Here is a 21,956-nt window from a genome sequence, read left to right as displayed (position 1 = left end):
CCACCAAAATTCTTATTTCCTTCCTTTCCTGAAAAATATCGCCCTCTCCCCCCAATATGACATTATTCCAACTGATTCACAAAACAGAAGGATGGATGTCAATGAATGGTGCAAAAATAACAAGAATGAATTCCAACTGATGTAAAGACACCAAAAATAACGTGTTAAGAAGCAGGCAAACTGAAAGACAAAGTCAGATGGCACAGTTGGAACAACAGGCCTACCAAAATACTCCAGCTATTTCATTCTTACTGTTAGTCCTCAACATTTTAGCTTTTTTTTTCCCCCTCTCCTTATTTTGGTAATACTAGAACACCAACCCATATTAACATCAAAGGACTTAACTTTAGCAAGTACATCTATCTCAACTTAGCTTTCAATATTCATTCATGGCTTCACATCTCAACATTTTCACCCCTTTACATGGCCAGCCTGACTTCATCAAGAAATTAATCTCTCCATAACTTAGAGAAACAATTCTGCTCAGAAACAAGTGTCGTGAGGTCTTGGTTTTCTCAGTAATAACACATTAGTAAAATGCCTTTAAAAATTAAGATTTTACAGTACAGCAAGCTCCAAAACTATAATTGGAATCTAATCACGTTTAGACCATTAACGAAGAGTATTTCAACAGCATTTTAAAAGAACAAAAGGTAACTATATGGACAAAGGGTTAAACAATAACCAAAGGAAGGGAAATTAGATACAGTACATAGAATAAAATTCACAAATACTGGCTTGATGTTAACACGTAAGCTTTCTTTTATCAAGCAAATTCCAAAAAGCAACAGCCTAACTTCAGATTTTAATCATTCCTTTTTGCTGTCTTGAGCACAGCAGTACAGCAGCACAGATGTGATGGTGTAGCTCTCAAACTTGGAAATTCATGTCTTGTAAGAAGCCTATATGACTGTGCACGTACACCTCACAGTCAGCAACCCTTCAAATCAAGGTATTAGGAGAAATCCATCCTCAACCAACATTTGGAGAGCACCAAGGAAATGTACTTATATTAGAAACTTGTTCTCTATTTAATATCTAATTAAGCATTAAATTATTTGTCATTGGTTGAAAGGTTAGATTATCCCTATTCAAAACATAATTTCAATTTATTGTCATTATACTAACTCCTTTCCCATATAGACTTGCCAGGGAATTAGTTGTCACAGTTATGAGCTGAAAACATGCTCCCCAGCACACGATTTCTTCACAGAGCTTTAATGCCACCTACAAATCAGGCATATATTTTCAATTAAAATAGCACTGCAAAATATCCTTGCTTCAATAAAATTAACGTTTTCTCAAAATTCCAGAATATTGAAGTAACTTATTTTATTACCTCCAAAATGAGCAGCTCCAAAAAGCTCTCACCACAGACAAGACAACGTGCTAAAGGTGCAAGTACAGAAATAAGTTTAACCTACTGGTTCAGAGTTGAAATTAGAGCAATATTTGTAAAACTCTTCATGAAAACTGTCTCACTCTCTTCACTTTCCGAAGCAACACTGTGAAGCCCCATTAGTGCATTCTCTTTGAGCTGACCCATCATTTTAAATAATTCTGTGGCCAATCAGTGCATTCATAAAGCCTCACAAACTCTACACCAAAAATAATCTCTCCATTTGCTACCACTATCCAACTGGCACTTCTGCCTGTGAGACACCATTTAATTTGCAGAAACGCTGTTGAGATTGGAGGTCTTATTATGAAGGGATAATAACACTTTTATATAAGTGTCTCAAATTGGCATAATTAATTTCATTTTAGAAAAAAAATGTTTTTATCTGGTAGTACAATACATTCAAGCACATACTTGTTCTCTCTGAAGTTGAAAATGTTTAGAGCAATTATTCTAAAGGAAATCTTATGACACTGTGCTTTTAGAGTAGCTTATGTAAAGATTCTTCATATTCCATAAATATTTCACAGGGCATTATACAAAGAAAACACATCCTTTACAGACTTTCTAACTCCAGGAGCTATTACTGCATCTACTATCCATCACAACAAACAAACACATAGGGAAACAACAAAGTCTGCAAGTATTTCTCTTGGAACTCCACGTTCATCATTCTACCAGTTACAAATAGATAAATAAAATAAATCATGAGATATTAAAGGAGTTCTAAACTTCCCTATGTGCATTATTCATTTTTGATACAGCTGTTATTTCACTGAGGTTACTGTAATCGGCTACACGAAGCAATGGCCTGCATCAACAATTTCACAATAGATATGATAAACTAGATTTACATGTTTTATGTCCCTATAACACAAATTCCTTGGATAATTTAACTATACAAAGCTGGAAAATTCTTTCAAGATCACAGATTCATGGAACTGTAGCTCCCCCAACCGCACGTTATAATGCAGGCAGAACATATAGAAAAAAAAGCTTTAATAAAGGGCTTGTTATTACTATGGCAACCACAGCAACTGGTTTCTAAAATGAATAATAGCTCTGTTAGGAGCTTCATTAAATTTTTTTTCAGACAAACACTGCCCTTCATCTTCTCAATGGAACAAAGAGTTATTCTGAATGCATGCAAAAACCAAAAAATAAAGTCCAAGCGAATGTTCTAAATACATGCTAATACCCTTCTTAGGACCTTTGCTAGAAGGAAGCAGGAAAGCACAATTTGTTAGGTATTTTTTGTAGAGTTGGAGGAGCAGAAGATGAGGTTCATGCTAGAATGTAAGAGAAAGCAAGTGAACAGAAGATTAGCAAAACAAAGACAAATTTAAGAGTACTAAACCCACTAAGGAATAAACTCAAGAGTTGAAGACATAATGTAAATACTGAGTCTCAGAAATAGTACACTTACCCACAAGAGTTTCTCCCACTTAAAAAAAAATCAGAACAAAAACCTAAGAGTTACATACCTCCTTTCTATTTCCCTCAGTACCTTTGGCTAAAGAAGAAAGCTGCTGATAAGCAATACAGAATAAAGAGGATCCTGCCCATGCAAAGAATCTCACCTGCAATGTCTAATGGGCTAGAGCTACACTCTTGAATGAGATGAAAGAATTGATTTAGTCACTCAGTTCACATTTCAAGTAATGAACTCCACACAACTTTCAGGAATCTGGCATGTTAGCATTTCCAACCTGTGAGAAGAACTAATGTGTGGTTATCAGCTCAAAGGGAGAAGACCACTGGGATCGCAATGCATTCCTCCTAAATGTTTCATGGATTAGTGGAGACAGGAAATAAGGTTGAATTTCAGCTTGTGACCAAACTCTGAAGAAGCTGAAGAAATTAAACTTAGCTCATAGTTCCCATAAAGTGAAAAATCACATACATACAGAGAGAAATCCTTTTACTGTCATCTGAAATGCCAGCACTAACCAAGCACAAGCATCCAGCTGTCAAAGAACCTTGTCTGTGCCTGCCCTGAACATAAGACTTGCAGTAGAATCACTGAAGAATCAAAATTACATCAGTAAGAGATAAAGAGATACAAACTGTTTGAACATTCAGGAAAGGGCTTAAAAGCTTTTCCCTTATTTCCCAACTCTATTACAACAAATTCCTTTAAGGTGTTGTTGTTGTTGTTTTTAATCACCAAACAACGCAAGTTTTCCTCAACAGACTGTGAACATTCTTTGCATCACAAGAGTAGTTTTCCATTAGTGTAAAAAGAAGCATGAGGCCATTTCTAACCAATAACCATTACCACTAAGGTTGCCTTACTGGTGACAAAATCTTATCTAACATCTGACACACTCTTAATTAAATCGCTTTTGCAATTTGTACTAGAATATCCTGTTACCATCACATTATAAAAATCAAATAAAGGTACACAACAGGAAGTTGGGTGATGATTTTGGATGATATTTTAATGACAGCAATCTCATACCATCAGTTGAAAATTAAATCCTCACTGTAATGCTCAATATTCAAATCTGTTTGGAAGGAGAGTTAGTAAAATCTTGCTGAAAAGATGAGTGTAAGACGGCAGTACAAAAGATTATGTTAAAGACGTATTTACTTTTGAGTGGTGTTCAGATCAATGGCTTTAATCTAGAATGTTCTCCACAGGCTTCAGAACAATAGAGAACCAGTTTTACTCCTTACACTGTGCTGCTGCAATTAATAAAACTCTGATAACAGGTCTTCAATTTGTATTTATTTCCTGAAAGAAGTCCAGCAACCAGGTACTACTGTTCTTCTGTCAAGTCAACGATGTATCACATTCATACTAAGTCATATCAAACGTGAATGCTGATGAAGAAGGGCACGGAGCAGCAAAGATTTAGGGTAGTGATTCATTTTCCAAAACTATCAAAAAGGAGAAGATCCTTGTTTGTTAACGGGACCAGTGGTTGTTCAGCCTTAGTGTCTTTTGTGTGGTTTTATTTCATTGTTTTGCTATTGTTTTTTTCCTCCACTAAAAAACTTAATTTACAGTAGATAGCGCATCAAACAGGAAACTTTGATCAAATCAAAATAAACAGTCTGTTTAAAAACAGAAAACACAACTAAGCAAGTCTAAATTTTTCTGCCCCAGTAAGGTGTTGATTGCATCTACAATTTTGGTCCATCCACTTCCAGGAATTATTTCTTGGTTGAACAATTTCCATCAGGTTAAATACAATCAAAACATAAATGCTTACCACAACCTGAAAAGAATGACAGACTACGTACCATCATACAATTCAGTAGCAACCTCCCTCGAGACTGAACAAAGCTTACAATTCAAACTGCTTCAATCTACATGATGCCAGACAACTGATATATGATGCTATATGTTCAAGCAATGCAAAATATGGAAACTAATACTGTAGAGTTTCCACTAGACTGCAGTCAGACTGGATACTGAAAAATGTATTTTTGCTTTTATATTACCATGCATTCTGATCCCCGATCAAACAAAAATAAATTTACACAAACCTTGGAGTTACTGTGAGAGAAAAGGAAATGATACCTGTAAAGCCTTCCATAAAATAAAGAGCTATTTAAATGTCAGTGCACCAAAAATTTTACAACCACATGTAACGAAAATGAGGCCAATGCAGGTAATTATTGATGTTTTCAGATCAAATAAATAAACTTTTGACTAACTCAGTTTTAGAGGTTACAAGGCAAATGCACATCGCTCCTCTAACTGCCCCCATGTATTCTAAAGCAAAAATGATGATGTTCTTCACTCTTTCCTAGCTAGACTGGACCACTACAAAAGAAACGTTTCTGCGACTCCATTTAGCACTGGTGCAGCCTCACTTTGAGTCCCGTGACCAGCAGGGCAAGGTAGGCAGCTGCCCCCCTCTACCTGCCCCTGGGAGGCCCCACATGGAGAACTCTGCCCAGGACTCCGGCCCTCAGCACAAGGACGTGCAGATGTTGGAGTGCGTTCAGAGCAAGGCCACAAAGCTCAAGGCCTGGAGCACCTCTCTTACAAAGAAGCTTCAGGGAGCTGCGGTTGATAAGTGTGAAGAACAGAAAGCACTGGAGACACCTCACTGTGGCCTTCCAATACTCAAAGAGAGCTAATCAACAGGAGGGATATCAACAACTTCTTGCAATCATAAAATCATTTGAGTTGAAGGAACCTTTAAAGGTCATCAAGTCCAATCCCAGTTTACAGAGACTTTTCACTTTTATATTTATAGAAGTTATATTTTTATATATAATTATACTCAATTATTCATATAATTTTATATAAATTATGTGTAGAATTCATAATTAAATATAAATATTTAAAAATATGTATTTTACATATTTAAATATAAATATAAACCTTAGATCTGAAATCACAGATATTACAGAAAGAGGAAACACTGGGAAGTAAAAAAATAATAATAAAATATTAGAAAAACCACCACATTCACTGTTCAAACACTGTACTTTCATCTCTCTGAAGAAATATTAAAAACCACTTAAACACAGCAATATACTGAGTTGTCTCTACCTGCAATAAAATGTAAGAAAGGGGAGATTTTAATAAGACCAAGAAGGAAAATAATCAAATCCTGGATGCTGAAATAGTGTTTCATTTTTAATGGCTTTTATATATAGTTTAGCTCTTAAGCAGAGATTACAAATCAAGACATCCTGAATTTCTTTACACACTATGTTCAGTCATAAATTCTTGATTTATTTAAATGTAGTCTAAATACCAGCCAAGTAAACTTTGAGAATGTATGATAGATGCAAAATATGAAATGAAACTATTAACAAAAAATATCATGAATTATAAATAGCCAAAAGGGTCTTTTTCAGTTAAATCACTGTGGCTAAAAAATAGCTGTTCATTTCCATCAACCTCTTCAAAACAAAAATTCAAAAACCTTAAAAATAACGCAGAAAGAAATTGAGAATAGTTAAGGATAGCAAAACAGTATTTAAGTGTAGAAAGGGGCGCTTGAACTGAGGTTTTCAACATATGAAGAGAGATAGCAAAAGAAAAAGATGCCAACTTATTTTTTAGGTGTAAAGTAGCAAAAAGAGTGAAGGGAAGAAAAGAGAAAAGTGCAGGAAGTTTTCCAGTGTAATTACAACAGCAGAGCTCAATAGGAGAGATAGAAATGAAGGGTAGTATTAATAATGCCATCCAAGGGATCATCAATAGCAAAAAAATTAAGTTCACATTTTTTTGTTACTGATAACTTTCCAGTTTAGGAATATGACGTTTTGTATGTCAATAGCTATGATGTAATGCAACATCAATCATACAGCCTGAAAAAAGGAGAAACAACTTTTCCAGAGAAACTATGCAAAATTCTTTTAGAAACTTTTTAAAAAACTTGTCACCTAATTACAAACAAAATAATTATTACATTGAAATTGAAATATCCTACCAAAGTGTGGAAGTTAAACTTTACATTGTCATGAAACTACATGCTATTACATCAAAGCATGGAAAATAGAAACAAATTAAATGCAGAAAACAATACAAAAAATATGTAAGGATATTTAGCACCAATTTGTTTAATTAAAAAAAAAATAAATCCTTCTAAGAGCTACTGAAAGAATTCTGACCTGAGTTTGTTTTGTGTGGATTTGGTTTTGTTTTGGTTTTTTTTTTTTTTTGCGGGGGTAGGGGTTGGTTTGTTGTTTCTTTGGGTTTGGTGGGGTTTTTATTATTATTATTATTATTATTATTATTATTATTATTTCTTAGCTGAAACGCACGCTCTGCATGTTCTGCAGAAAAGCTGACTGGCACAGAGAGAATACTTTTTATGACAGCAGTTTGAAAAATAGATAAGACTAACAGCACATCACAACAAGAAGGGGCAGGACATAATTTGTTACTTTTGTCCAACACAGCAACAAACTGGAAGAAGAATATACACTGAAATGATCAACTGTACGTGACTGAAAACTACAGGAGGCAATAAAACTCTAAGTGACATAGATGGGCCAAGAATATAAAGACAAATGGCTAAGCAGTTCAATGCAGAAAAATTAATGAGGCTAGGAAAAAAATTAATCAGGTTCACTTCAATGAATATTTTGCACAGTTATTTTTTTTCAATAACATCAGTTTGACAAACAGTTTTAAAGGACATCAGAACGCTGTTGCAGACTACCTTTATCAACCATAAACAAATAAAAATTATAATCGGTGTGTTCTATATACATTCTATACACATTCTAGATTGTATAAACAATTCTAAGCACAAAAAAATACACCCTACTTTTCAAGTTCCTTCTAAACCTCTCTAAGCTGCTTTGGAGTCCCCTCCACTCCCAATCATTTGCAAGAGATTCTGAAAACAAGAAGGCCACCTTAATTCAGTAAGGCAAAATCCTGTGCAAGGAAAGGCAGGGCTTTACATGAAGTAAATCTAAATCAGGTTGACTGCGAAACGAGAATGAGCATAGATAGATGGTACAGAACAACTAGGGTAAATTGTTGTCTCTCTGCAACCTGCCCTCCAGTACTATGAGTGGAAGACTACACAGAAGCATTAGCCCTACAATCTATTTTGCAGTTGTGCACTGAGCACAGTTGTATTGCTATCTCCAGGCTTATCCTGCTTCCTGAATTTGCACTCAGTATACATCAACATGATTCTAATAGATAGCAATCAGTCCTCAAGTCATTCTCCAAATTGCTTCTCACAGCAGGTTCCTTCTACCAGCCCACACTTCTTGCAGTGATGTGATTCAGCTTGTTAGGCAGCTTTCACTTCATAACTTTGCCATTAGGTCCCTATTCTTTGCATTACATTAATACTTAGAGGTGCAAAGGCTCTTGAATGTTTCTCACCTTTAACACAAATGATTTACCTAGAAGCATGTGACAGCATCAGAGGATCAAAGGAATGGTAACTGATGTCATCCACCTGGACCAGTGCTCTTCAACACCTTTATTAGTGACACAGATGGTGGAATTGAGTGTACCTTCAGTGTGTTTGCTGATGACACCAAGCTGAACGGTGCAGCTGACACAGTAGAAGGACGCCATGCACAGGGACCCAAAGACAAAACTGTATACAGAAACTTCAAGAATGGCTCTGTCATCACATATTTGTGTAGTAACTACCAGAGGATTCCATCTCTGACAACTGCACATTCCCAGCACACTATTTTTCTCTGTGTGTAATTTGATGCAGCAGGTGGAACATACCTATTTCTACAACTTCACAACATCCAACCTACAGACCAAATCCTGACTACAAAATCTACTAGCACATTTCAATGGCTAAAATAATCTTCACTTCCAAATGTATACATATAACACATCTTTTTTAAAAACTCCTGAGTTTTTATGGTCAAAAAGAGCACATCACAGCCACAAGCTGACATATGTGACCAACACTGCTTTTTACTGTGTCTCTATAGGATAATTATTATTCAAGTGCGAGTGAAAGGCTTTCAGCATCATTTGTGTTACTTCACGTTCTTTGTCTGTGTTGATTTCTCACATTACGATTGGAGAAAAGGCTCGAGTTGAAAATGCACAACAGTGTTTCAGTCCACAGATTACCTTATTTTTTAGATACTCTGAAAAGACCTGTCACAATCTCTCTCAACAATGTGAAAACCTGTATCAAGCAAACAAAGTCAGAGATGTTCTGCTAATACAGCTACTGCTTCCAAGTAAAGGCAACACTACTACATAAGGTGCAGAAACAAGCAGAAATTTTTCTGGAATATCTCCATCATGACAGCCCACTAATTCAGTTCATCACGATCAACAGTTGCCTCATTCCCCCTCCAACACACACACACACACACAAATGAAAACTAGCTATGTGCAATAGAACAGCAACCTATCCCTACATTACTTGCTTCAAAGTTCAGACTGGAGCCTGTTACATAGTTCTACCCTAGCTCCTTCTCACTATTATAGTAAATAATAACAATCTGGTTTTCTAGACTAATACCATCACTAAAGACCCTTCTTAAATACAGTCTCTGTTGGAAATGGAGATAAAACAAGCATTTTCCAATAACGTACACACACCAGATTCCAGTGAACTGTGTATATGTTCACATGCATATACTTGTTTGTATATATTTGTGTATAAGCATACAAACCCACATTTTCCCTAATAAATATATGTAATGTAGTCCCAGCACTACATATGATTTACTACTTACACTTTCACAACATTAAGAATTTTCTTTACATTCCTTTCATGAAGAACATACTAAAAAAAAAATAAATGAATTTATGCTTATGCAGCAAGAGAAATAAGGGGCTCCACGCACCCTTAGAACAGGCATAATTTACTGAAATCTACAAAAAAAGAATACTGACACCTTATGCAGTGTGTGTGACATTATAACAATGATATGCAGAGCAATGTACTTAAATTTTCTATTCCTGTATGTATTTGTGTGAAATTTAGAAAGTGTGGGGGAGGAGGGTGGGGACACAACAAATCTGTTTTTACTTCAATCCGTAAATTTCAGTTTCTGAGGAAGCATTTACGTATAATTAAGAAGCAGAAGTGAAATCACAGAATTTTAGTAGTTGGAAGGGACCTCTGGAGATCACCAAGTCCAACCCCCCCTGCAAAGCAGGCTCCCAACAGCAGGTTGCACAGGTAGGCATCCAGGCAGGCTGGATCCTCCAGAGATGAAGAAACCACAACCTCCTGGGCAGCCTGTTCCAGTGCTCCGCCAGCCTCACTGTGAAGAAGTTCTTCCACATATTGGTGTGGAAGAACGTCCTGTGCTCCAGTTTATGGCCATTTTCCCTTGAGCAGGTCTAAGTTAAATCTTGTCTTCATTCTGATTTCATAGAATCACAAGGTTGGAAAGGACCAAGATCATCTAGTCTAACCATCCCATCACCATTGCTACCACAAGCAACTAAATAATTTTTTGTAAAGAAGGTTTCTACTATTATACCGTGTTTCAAAAAGTTGAGCTTTCACATCAGTCACAATCACATAAAAACATAACATGTTGGATCAAAGGATGAAAAAGCACTATTCGATGATCCTTTGCAAGCTTAAACATTCCATATTCTGCATAGCACCTCAGAATTTATTCACAGCTGTATTTTATAAGAATGTCATAACTCACTGAAGTGTTATGTCTAGTCTAGTATTGTTCCCATAGCTCTATTTCATCAGCATCAATCTCACCATAGGATGCATTACAGAATGAAAAAAAAAAAAAAGCCACAACTTGTGCTACATCGTATTGTTACACTGAAGTAGTCTCATATTTACAGGAAAATGAAGTGTTAATTGCAGCTTCTATCTCTTTCCATAAGTTTCCTGAGCATACCTTCCAGAACTGTCTTAAGTCAAAATCATTTCATGTGTTGTTTTGACAAAGTCCTACAACAAAGTGACCAGCCAAGCCTTCCAAATTTCCTACTTGCTCCACATTTTCATGTGGGATACAGAGCCATTTCATTCTGCAACACCCTCTCAGCACTTAACTCATCAGCGGCTAAAATCTAGTGGACAAAGGCAACAGTCAAGCTATCTGACAATACATTTGTTTTCACATGAACACACTGTCAGCACTCACAGATGAGACACAGAACTACTGTATTTGTCTGAACATGAAGAACGCTCACTAAGTAGACAAGCAATAATAATTCCATGCCTCACCATTTTTTCCTATTTCTAAGCAGAAGAATCATTCTTACAGTGCATGCTGCTACATTAGCAGCTTTAGCACTAACACAGCTAACACAGCTTTGTGATTTGTTGTTGTGTGGTGGTGTTTTTTTTTCCAGAAGTTTGTCCACTAAGACAAAATGATGCAAGACAATAGAACAAGAAGGCATCTAACATTCTACTTGTTAGTATAATGCATTCAAATTACATAATAGAACAGGCAACTATATTTTATTCTTCTTTTACAAGATCTATTCTAAACGCTGAAAGAATTAGATCAAAACCAAACCATCCAGAAAAACAATACATCAATCAGGAAAGTTTTATAGTTTAAATGTTATTTAGATGGAATTCATAGCTTTTTCAAGATATACTCACCAAGATCTGTGTTGGGGCCAGCAAGTAGCTGCTTAAATTTGTCTAATCGGGATGCTTCTCTTTCAGTTAATGCAGGAGTAACTGAGGTACTGAAGTCTGCCATTCCACTCACCAAAGGAGGTGTGGAAGTTTGTGGAAGGGACTGTGATCTCTGCATGGAAGAATTTTCACTAGCATTATCTGAAGGGAAAAAGAAGCATAGTACTCAGCCTCAGCTAGTAAGAAGACTACTAGTAATTTGAATTTAACTTTCAAATTCAGAACACAATTCTCTTTTGGAGAAATAGAGAAATATAACCTAAAGGCATAACACCAATTTGAACTGCAAGCTACCTGAATTTAATAGCAGAGCTCTTCCTCTTCCTAGCAGTATTCCACAATTAAATCACATCAATTAGAGATGATACTAACAGCAAGGTTAATTCATTTCCATAATCACTGTGAAACTGAAAGTTGTTTTTACTCCCTCTCACCATTCTTAAAATAATAAATAGGGAAATCATTGCAATTGGTCACTTTAAAAGTTGACACAGGAATACAGCCCAGATCACTCGATAGGACAAACTGCCCAGTCCATACAAATCATTTTTCTCCATTTTTAAACATTTTATACAGTAGCATTTTAGTACAAACTCTTCCTACAGCAGCAGTATTATTATTATTAATTGCACACATCTTGATGCAGTTAGGCATTAAAATACAGTAAATAGTGCAACTGCCTCCAAAAATTGAATACATATCTAGTCTGAAAACAAAGAAGTTTATTCTTTCCTGACCTACGTATTTCTCATAGACAAGCTTTACAGTTTAGTATGGAGTGCAGTACCTCCCTTAAATCATCTAATACTGATTAATAATATTTACCTGTGGTAAAGGTTGGGAAGGAGTTAATGCCCTAAAAGGCAAATATGATAGGTCTCCTCACTTGATTTTCCACACCTTTTCCCATTTCTTAACATACCTGATGAACTTGATGTATGACCTTCACTGACTGACTTAACGAGCCTATTATCACCACATGTGACTGCAGACAGCTCTGCCGATTCTACTTGCTTTTCTTCCTGTGGATGCTCTTCCAGAAATTTATGCTGTTCTTGTAACTTGCTGTGATTCTGAATTACTTTGTGAGCCGTTTCCATGACCACTTCTGTATTTAAGTTTTCAGCAGCTATTGCTAAGAGTTCATCATCGTCATCCCCAAGATCCCAAGCATCGCTTGTATTACTTTCAAACTCTTGGAAGGTGCTGACTTTCTTTAGTTTCACCGGAGTTGTAGGTGGCTTTGAACCCGGTTTTATCAAGCTGTTAAATAACAAGTAAACAATGATGTTTAGAGAATCAGTAATGATTCTCAATATGTTATTGGTAGGGAAGCAAAAAAAAACAACAACAGTGTTTGACATTGTACAGGCAGCAGATATTTCTCTCCCTCTACTCAAGTTACTGCTGCTTCAAACCATGATATAACACTGTGGAACATTTCTGAGGAGAAAGGCAGGTAACAACCTCATGCTTCCTCGCTTTGAATGCAGTCTGAACAAATCTCCCTTTCCTTGTCTCCAAAATAGACAGACAGATAAAAGCTCAAGGTCAAATAAAATAAATACTGCTGGAATACTTTATAAAACAGAGAGGACATGTTACAATTCACTTGCTTTATGAGCTTTTATAGAGGTTTCAGGCCCTTCCATGCAGTTGCCGTATAATCAAGCAGCAGCAGCAATCAAGTCATCAGGTCTAATCCTAAATCACCATATGCAATCAAGCAATGCAATCACTGTCATAAACAAATCAAATCTCACCTTAAAACTCATTAGATCTATCATTCCCCCCCAATCATGCACTCTAGCACGAATTTGCTTCAGAACTTTGCTCTTCTGATAGCCAGGATATTTCAAGTTCCTACTCTGAGCATGCCCTGATCATCTGCTAACTCTATCCTTCTGTCAAAATACAGCACAAGAGAGAGAATACAGACATTCCTCCCTACTTTGGCCCTTGCTCTCATTTACTGTAATGCAGAGCAATCACATCAGCTTTCAGATCTCAGCTAAATTACACACTGAGTCAGCTTCCCTACTCTCAAAAAATAAAATTAAAAACTTTTGAAAATTAAAAAAGCAGCAGCAGTCAGAATCCAATAACGCATTTTCCTAAACACCTCAGCCATAAGGAAATGAAGAATAATGCACTTACATTAGTTATGGGTTATTAGCAAGAAATGTATTTGGTTACTAATGATGATAATTTTACCCTTTTCATACACACTGTGATCTGATATCCAATAATCTTGATCTAAGGCAATTTTTAAATTACTGCCATATCTCTTCCACCTACTGCCACCAGCAAAATTCCCACTTTCATCTGAAAGCAATCCACACCATAATTTGATTCTTTTATTTCACAGATGAACAAAATAGGCAGATCATCAACAGAAAGATGCATACAGATTGGTTACATCTCAACTATAAGCTTCATCTGCTAAATTAAGATAAGTATTTACCATAAGTTTTTAAGGCACTACAGAGATGAAAGATTGCAGTCTATGTTAGACAAGACACTAAAAAGCTCTTTTGCAATTCACAGTATGGTAAGCATCAGGAAGTCACAAAAGAGCTCAGAAAAGTCAAGTTTATGACAAAAATTATGAAAAGAAAGTTAACAGTATTCTAATAGCAAAGAAGAAAAGGAGGAAAGAAGACAGATAAGATTCAAACCATCTGGGTTATCTGAATATTAGGTTATTTAACTTACGTTCCATGCAGCAGTGGATCAAAAGGCGGATGCTGAGCTCCATACACATGTTGGATACTATAGGAAAAGCGAGAGCGCATGTTAATTAGACACTAATAAACAGAACTGAGATGTTCTAGTCGTCCTCCATTTCATAGAATCCCCTACAGAACTAAAAGCAACGAATCTGAAATTAAAGTGTACACTCAAAAGTAACTCAACAAAAAGCCTGAGGCCAACTTAAGGTGATTCTTTTTTTCTGTATAGAAATTAGAACAAGAAGTAACTCCACAGTAAGAAAGTTCAAAAGAAGTAGATTTTCTTGCTTCTGATTTATCATTTATTTGAATAAAATAGAACAAAACCTCTCAGAGTTATCTGCAAAGATTTAAATTTTTCTGTATGCTTGTGGCCCAAAATCTCACCAGCCAATTCTTAACAGCTACCAACACACAAAGCTGACCAATTTAAAGAAAAAAAACAAAGACAGTACACAGAAGATGGCATGTTAGAGAACGTAAGCCATGGGAGTACAAAAAATATATGCTTTAACATTAATTGACTTCCATTTACCTCCTTTTCCTTCCAGATTTCAGCCACAATATTATTTCAAGTAAAAGTGGCTTCACATTGAAAGCTATTACTCCACAATTCTGATTGTAAGAAAAGCAAATTACAATGCAATGCTGACATTACCTAAATCTGCACTGAAAACTACATGAAAAGTGGTGAATGTCCTCCTGACAAATCAAAAATTAATCTCAAGATCACATACGCAAGTCCAACCTTAGTAAACTTCATTCAGAACCAAAAAGACTGCAGTCTTAACAAATCAGCAGCATTAATTTGTGAAATTAATCCTACAGATGGCTGTGGAGTTTATGAAATCCACCCTCAGACAACTGTCTGCACCCTCTCCCCTACTCTAGGTCAGTTGAGGGCCAGGTGTCACCAGCCACTGTCCTCATGGCACAGACAATCTGTCCTTTCTTTCAGATGCTGTATGAGTGGACATGAAGAGAACTCACCTCTATATACAGCAACAATCCTTTCTCTGCCACAAAAAACAGGAACGCATTCTCCATATTCTCATTTTGCCACATCTGCAGTAGGCTGCTAATTAATTAACTGCAACTATTCACAGAGCTTGTGTAATCAAAGAAAGTCAAATGTGTTTTATCCCTACAGGGAGTACAGGGACTTAATAAAATTACAAAGAAAGAAGTTCTGAGAGAGAAGAACAGTCAGACCAGAAGAGGCAGTTTATAACTAGATGAACAAAACTACTACCAGTTTGTGCTTATGGATAAGGGACAGTAAAAGTTAAAGGATGAGCAAGATTATTTCTCTATACCATCCAAAAAACAGTATAAATAATAAATTATCTTTATCTGAGAATGAGAATACACCTCATCCTTTAAAAAGGATGAAAGAAAAATGAATTACTCCACTGTTAAAACAGTTCCAGGATGGGAGCCCCATTGTTAAATAAACATCTGAATGGGCAATCTCAGCCTCTTATAAAGGTTAAAGGAGTTAATGGAGTTTGGGAAATATATTCCCTAGAAATTGCTGAATGGAAGAAGGTGTTGGTAGCTTTCACCTAGGATATGAAAGCTGGTTCTGCTCATCACACTTCAGGAGAAAAGAGAAGAGCCTCATAACATTTTGAAATACTACACAGGAAACCACACTTCACAGCTTTTTTGTCATATTTTAGTTTCAAGGCACAACTACTCAAATCCATAAAGAAAACAGGAACTTGTTAAACATCCTGTGCTTCGATCACCAAAGTACAGAAGTTACTAATTTTAACAAGATCTAAGAACTACAAACTGAGCCTGCATTAGAGAACAAGCTTCCTTTTTGCAAAAACACCTCTTACCATCACTAACCAATAATGCTTTTTCAAGTTTGCATATTCTTTGCTACAAAGAAAAGAGTTTTGCTCAGGACTATTTTTTTTTTAATGTTTTTTTAATGTTCTTTTGTTAATTTGCAACAATAAAAAGTTGTATTCAGAGATGTAAGAAAACATTAAGGTTTCTATTCTGATGCTTTGGAATCTCTCAATCTTTGGCTAATAACAAAGAAGTAAAAGTTTCTCATCCTCTACTCAAACAGAGTGTGTTTACAAATGTGAGCATACTGAAGATATGGGACAGGACTACAGAAAAGCTGCTGTTACAGACCCACCATTAACAAAAGTGACTTTTTAGTTCTCCTTTTTAACCACACTCTTCAAGTCAGCACTTTTTTAGGCTGTACTGTGGGGAGATTTTTTTGGAGTTTTTTTGTTTGTTTGTTTGTTTTTTAGCTACAGCTCCTTAGTTTCTCACACAGAACCTTTTTCAGGGTGTTTAGACAGGCAAATTCAGCTAACACAGCTCCCTCGTTTACTCACAGCTTGTTTTTCAACACAAGCTGTAACCAAAACATACGAGACCACTAGCGATCTCCGATCACAAAAACAAAACCGCACACCCTGACACACATCGGGCACTGAGCTGACAACAGAAGAACGACGGAGGGACCGAAACGCCTTACAACTTCCCGGACAGGACAGGGCAGGGCAGTGACGGCACGGTCGCCTCCCTGCACCAAACGGACGTGCGGCGCGGGACGCCCTGAGGCGGCGTAGGGGGGCCGACGACCCGGGACGAGCTCAGGGCACCGGCTGCGAACAGCCGAGGGGCCTGGGCACTGCCGCCCCGCTACGGGCCCTGCGCTCCGGGGCTGCGACGGCGGGACCGGCCCGAGAGAGCCCCGGCCTTCCCGCCGCCCCTCTCACCTGCCCGGCACTTTCGTGCCGCTCCGCTTCCAGAACTGCTTCCTGCCCCCATCGTTCGCCATGGCGGCTGTCACCTCATCCCCGGCCCCGCGTCCCGTCCCGGCTGGCAGCCCCGACCCACGCCCTCAGGGTTCACTCCCCCCAGTTCCCTTCTCCAGAAACAGGACTGAGCGCTGCCATCTTGGGACCGGGAAACAACGGCGCTCCTCATTCGCCCCCCGAGGAGACCCGGAGAATCCAGCCAACCAGAAGTGAGAATACTGCCGGGTGGGTCGGACCGGCCCAATGGCAGCGAGGGAGTGGCGGGTGGTGCGGAGGGCCTTCGGGGCAGCGTCCGGCCGGTGGCGGCGCCCTTCGTCCTGCCCACGATGGCGGCTGCCGTCACGGCTGGTGTGGGAGTTTAGATGTGTTCTGAGGCCGCTGAGGAAACCTAGGCTGAGGCTGCCGGTGTCACGGTGTCTTCTTCTTCCTTTCCTGTGAACCCCTCGCACCGTGTTTTAGAGTGTAGGGCACTGACTCGTAACGGTACCTGGCTCTGTGAACTGAAGTGTTGGCAAAAGACCGATTTTGCTGCAGAGTGCTTAGGGTGCGATGCTTCCAGGCTGCAGGTCCTTTGGGTTGGGGTGTGTATGAGGAGTAACTCACGGTTCTCTTGGTGAAGAATTGCAAAAGTTGATGACAGAAGGCCACATCAAGTGAAGATGCGAGGGCATTCCAATCAAATTAGAACTACTGTTATTTTATACTAAAATACATCATGATTTCCTTTTGTTTCAGATGCATAGTTGGTAAATACAATTTTTTACCCATTTATCTTCTGGGTGGGGGGAGGTTGGAGGGAAAGCTTTAATGTGTCATGGCTTTTACATTTAATACTGTAACACCATTTGTTCGCTTGCTTTTTGATTTTCTCTTGATCCTAAGGTGCCTCACCTCTGCAAATAAAATTGGCATATTTCCATGTTACTCTGGACCATGACTCCTGAGAAAACAATGCTGATTACAGATGTTTTTTTGCTGCTTTCTACACAAGACTAATGTAATATGTCAGTGACTGCAGGGGATGTTCTGGCGTAACAAAGTTAGCAGGTAGTGTGATGTGTGACTTGTAACCCAGCATTTGTTCTTCAGCATGTGTGTAAAATGCAAATTATTAAAGAAAATGCGAGTTATTAAAAGTAAAAAATAATGAAGTTTTCTGCCTGCTTTGGGATCTACCTCCTGAGAGCTAACACCAGTTTTTCTTAAGGAAATCACGTAAGATCTTGGTCATAAGTGGAAGCTGCATGTTGCAGTAATTTCAGTGCTACTTACAGATGAGTTTGCTATGGATTGTATCCTCTTCTCTACTAGTGTCCTTTAAATAAGATCCATCTTAGAGATTACGGATCTGTAAGCATTTTGTAATGCACTGTGACCTTGAGTATCAGCAGTTTTAATGCAGTGCACAAGAAGCATAGTGTAATATGAACCATGCATTTTAGCTGTGAAAATGAAACCTAGAAGGTCAGGAGTGGAACTTTGCTTAGTCTAACATTAAGTTTGTATTAGATCCATTGCTGTTAGGATATAAAAAGGCAATACATTTGCTTGTGGCAGTCAAAAACATGATAAATCCATAGAATATATATTCTATCATAAGCAGTAATATGGATTTTAAAACTATGTTTCTCACTGAAACTGTGTTTACTCATTATTGATATTTCTCTAAAGGGAACTTAATTATTTTGAGGATAGGTAGCCTAGGCCATCTATAATCTTTGTGAAACTTGGCCTGAATGCTGATGCAAAGCCATTTGACTTTTATGTCAGTTGGGTGCAGCCATGTGGAACTTCTGGTTCATTTTAGAAGTGGAGATTTTATTGAATCAAGTCAGCACGGAGTTCACTGCATTATTTCATTTTAATTATATGTCTGTGTTACGTTATTCTTAAGTTTTCAGTGCAGTGAAAAGTTCTGTACCTGAAACAAATAACTCTTGCATTGATTTATTCCACTGAATACTTCAGATAATTCTGATGTGCAGATGGTGCTACATTTGTATTGTGGAGAACAGGGAGTCCACATCAACAAAAGTGTTATTAATGGTAGAGCAGAATGAGAATGCAGGCCTGTACTTTAGGCTAAGCATAAGTTAAGCTTAAATTAGTGTATTCAGTTTGATTTCCTTCTTGTACCTTTATATTGTAATACAGAACTTCTATTTATGTATAAATATATGTATTCTGAACTATTTTATGGAACATTGTATTAGAAGTATCTATCCTTAAAACACTGATTCAGGATACTGGTTCTCCAAGGATCTGCTTCTTCTGAAGTCCTGTGGGCCATCTCAAAACTGAGCTCTTAATGATTCCACACGTAATTTATTTTCAGCTGGAATGAAATGCTTTGAATTATCAAAATAATTTACTTTTACTTTTGGGGACCATTTTTCAGAGTTAAGTCACTAAATACAGTTGGTAAATAAAGATGCTCAGGAAGTTTATGTTCTAAAATATAGAAATGTACCTGTGTTCTTGGCTGGTCAAAAATTACGAGAGTTATAGCTTGCAGTAGCAATATTTAGAAAAAAGAAAGGACTAACATGTTTATTCTTTGCTGTGATAGCTGGTGAGATATATAAACAGATGTTTCAGAGGGCATTCAGTTGCACCAGTTTGTTTTCCAGTTCTTCTGTTGTGGAGAGCTTCAGGAAATCTGGCTGTGCTGGTGTGCTTACACTGGTAGACTTTTCTGCGAAGGTACAGCGTGTATACTGTACAGCTTTCCTCATGACACGTAGAAAAGTGTGGATTGATGGTAAAGAAAATTAACTAAGCTGACAAGAGCACTCCCCTGATAGCTTAGCTATGTAGGCACTAGGAGGATTTGCTGATTACGTTGTTTAAGCTAGAGTGTGCTTTTTCATGCTTATCTTTACATCGCTGTGTCAGCAACATGCTATAATGTAAATGCAGCACTGAGGTGGGGTTTGAAGTGACTTACTTCAATACTATGTCTCTCACTATCCGTGTCTTGTTTACTTGAATCAGTAAGGAAAAAGTAAAAATAGTAAAAATTAGTCACTTCCATATCGAAGTATTGGTTTCTGCATGTCTTTACTGCTTTAACCAACTTTAACCAGCTAATATAACCCACAGTGCCTTCTGTGGTGCCTGATCACACTTCCTGTTTGGCTGATGAGAGCACCCTTCTGTCTAACCATTTCATCCATCTACTTCATTGTAAAAGTCATGGAGGAAGCAGAGGAAGTGAAGCTGCTGAGCAAACTAACCCAAGAACAGCATTCTACCCAAAAATAAAAAGAAGAAAGAAACAAAGCCAGTTATATAAACAAGACAACAATCTTAGAGGGTTCGGTATGTTGTGTCAAAACAATATAGGGCAAGACAAGATAAATGGGAGAAGCAGTCGAGAGAACCATGAAAGAAAGAACAAAGGGATGCTAAAGAGGAAGGACAGCCAATAACGGGGTTGAAAGAGGTTAGATCCACATCTAAATGTGGATCTGAATGTCCAGTAAATCAAGTGTTCACAACAGTTCTTTCAGCGCAGTGCAGAGAAAAAGAGTGCATGACATGAGGGTCAGGAGGGGCATATTGGGCCCATGGATGGGGAGAAAAAGGCAGTTGTGCAGAGGGAGAAACAGCAAGATCTGAGCAAAGGTGGTATATTTGTGAATAAGAAAGTCCAAAAATGACAAGTAAACATTGTCATTTTGAACAGTGAATGCGGGTCAATGAAGATGATCTGGAAGTGGGAGTGATTTCATCTTTGTCTCTAATTGACTTAATGTGGATAAACAGTGAGAAATTCAGAGGAAACCTTGAAATGTAGATATGTGGCAAAAAATATATATATTTTTGAAGTAACAGAATACTATGGTAATATATTGCTGAAAGGTGGCAGTGCATTGGAGAAAACTCCTTTAGTGTGATTTTTATGTTCCACATCAGCTCCACAGCAACACATGAAGTGACAGGAGGGTACATCAGAAATAGGGTCCAGCTACTGGAGGCCAAAAGGGCTGGCATGAAAACAGGAAGGAAGGAACATGGTGGAGGAGTTGAGAAGCATAATGGAATCATTTCCTAAGGTAGAGCTGTTCTCAGGAGCACTGATGTGAGAGAAGGAGCCAAAGTTTGTGGCCTAATCATGGTGAGCACCTGCTTACTGCAGCAAACTACATCCAAGAAAAGTAAAAAAAAATAAAATAGGAAAGCATGGCAAAAGGAGTACTGAATGTGTAGCCAAAGGTGAAGGGAAGCCAGAGGTAGAGAGACTCAGTAGTCTGAATGGTGCTGCTTTTTGAGCCTGTAAAGAAACTAAATTTCTAGTAGAGTCCTCTGATGTAGCAAGGAATGGCCATTAAAGACTTCTGTAACATATTTTTCAGTAGCAGAATTGGATGTTCAGTCAACCTCATGGTGAAAAAGTACACGTGAAGAAGAAACATTAATTAAAGAAATATCTTTTTGCCTTCTATAAAAGAAGGTGCTGAAATATTCATGTGTGTGATTGGGAGTATTCTGAGTAAGAGGGACAAACAAAGAGAACAAATGTGAAAGCTAAGACGCAAGGATTTGTGTGAAGGCTGTCAGCATGAATCCTTCAAAACTTGGAAGCACAAGCATTTCAGGTGGACAAAAACACAGCTAATGTGATCTGGGAGATGCAGCAGAAAAGGTCAACCAGGGGAGCAGTACTGAAAGTTGAAGTAAATCAGAGAGGAAGAAAAGAGAAAGGAATCACCATGAGAGAACTGATGGCCAGGGGGAGTCATTGTCACAGGCAGACAGTCATCATAGGGTTTTGTAATCTTCTTCTCTGTAAATGGCCTTCTCTGTCACATGAATTGAGCAAGATTTCAGTGGAAGGAGAGTGAGGAACAGACTTTCCAAACTACACTGGCACTGACGCTCACACTCTCTCGCAAGTAACTGGGAAATAGGTAATGAAACTGCAGAGAGCATAAATAAATATTGCCTGTCTCTGGGTAAACGTCTGTCTTCC

General features: G+C 37.8%; 1 protein-coding gene across 1 annotated transcript in view; it reads right to left on the bottom strand.

Annotated features, from left to right (window-relative positions):
* The window catches only part of TBC1D22A (TBC1 domain family member 22A), a 153,514-nt gene extending 136,363 nt beyond the window's left edge, over positions 1-17,151 (bottom strand). The window contains exons 1-4 of the mRNA XM_048933214.1: positions 16,940-17,151; positions 14,170-14,226; positions 12,377-12,717; positions 11,416-11,595 (exon numbers count right to left, since the gene is read on the bottom strand). Coding sequence (XP_048789171.1) covers positions 11,416-11,595; positions 12,377-12,717; positions 14,170-14,226; positions 16,940-17,001 — 640 coding nt within the window. The 5' untranslated portion in view covers positions 17,002-17,151. The remainder of the gene's footprint in view (positions 1-11,415; positions 11,596-12,376; positions 12,718-14,169; positions 14,227-16,939) is intronic.
* Between the last annotated feature and the right edge of the window lie 4,805 nt (positions 17,152-21,956).

The sequence above is a fragment of the Lagopus muta genome, chromosome 1, assembly GCF_023343835.1.
Source record: "Lagopus muta isolate bLagMut1 chromosome 1, bLagMut1 primary, whole genome shotgun sequence".
Classification (NCBI taxonomy): domain Eukaryota; kingdom Metazoa; phylum Chordata; class Aves; order Galliformes; family Phasianidae; genus Lagopus; species Lagopus muta.
The sequence above is the reverse complement of the archived record's forward strand: the minus strand, read 5'-3'. Positions and strand labels throughout refer to the sequence as shown.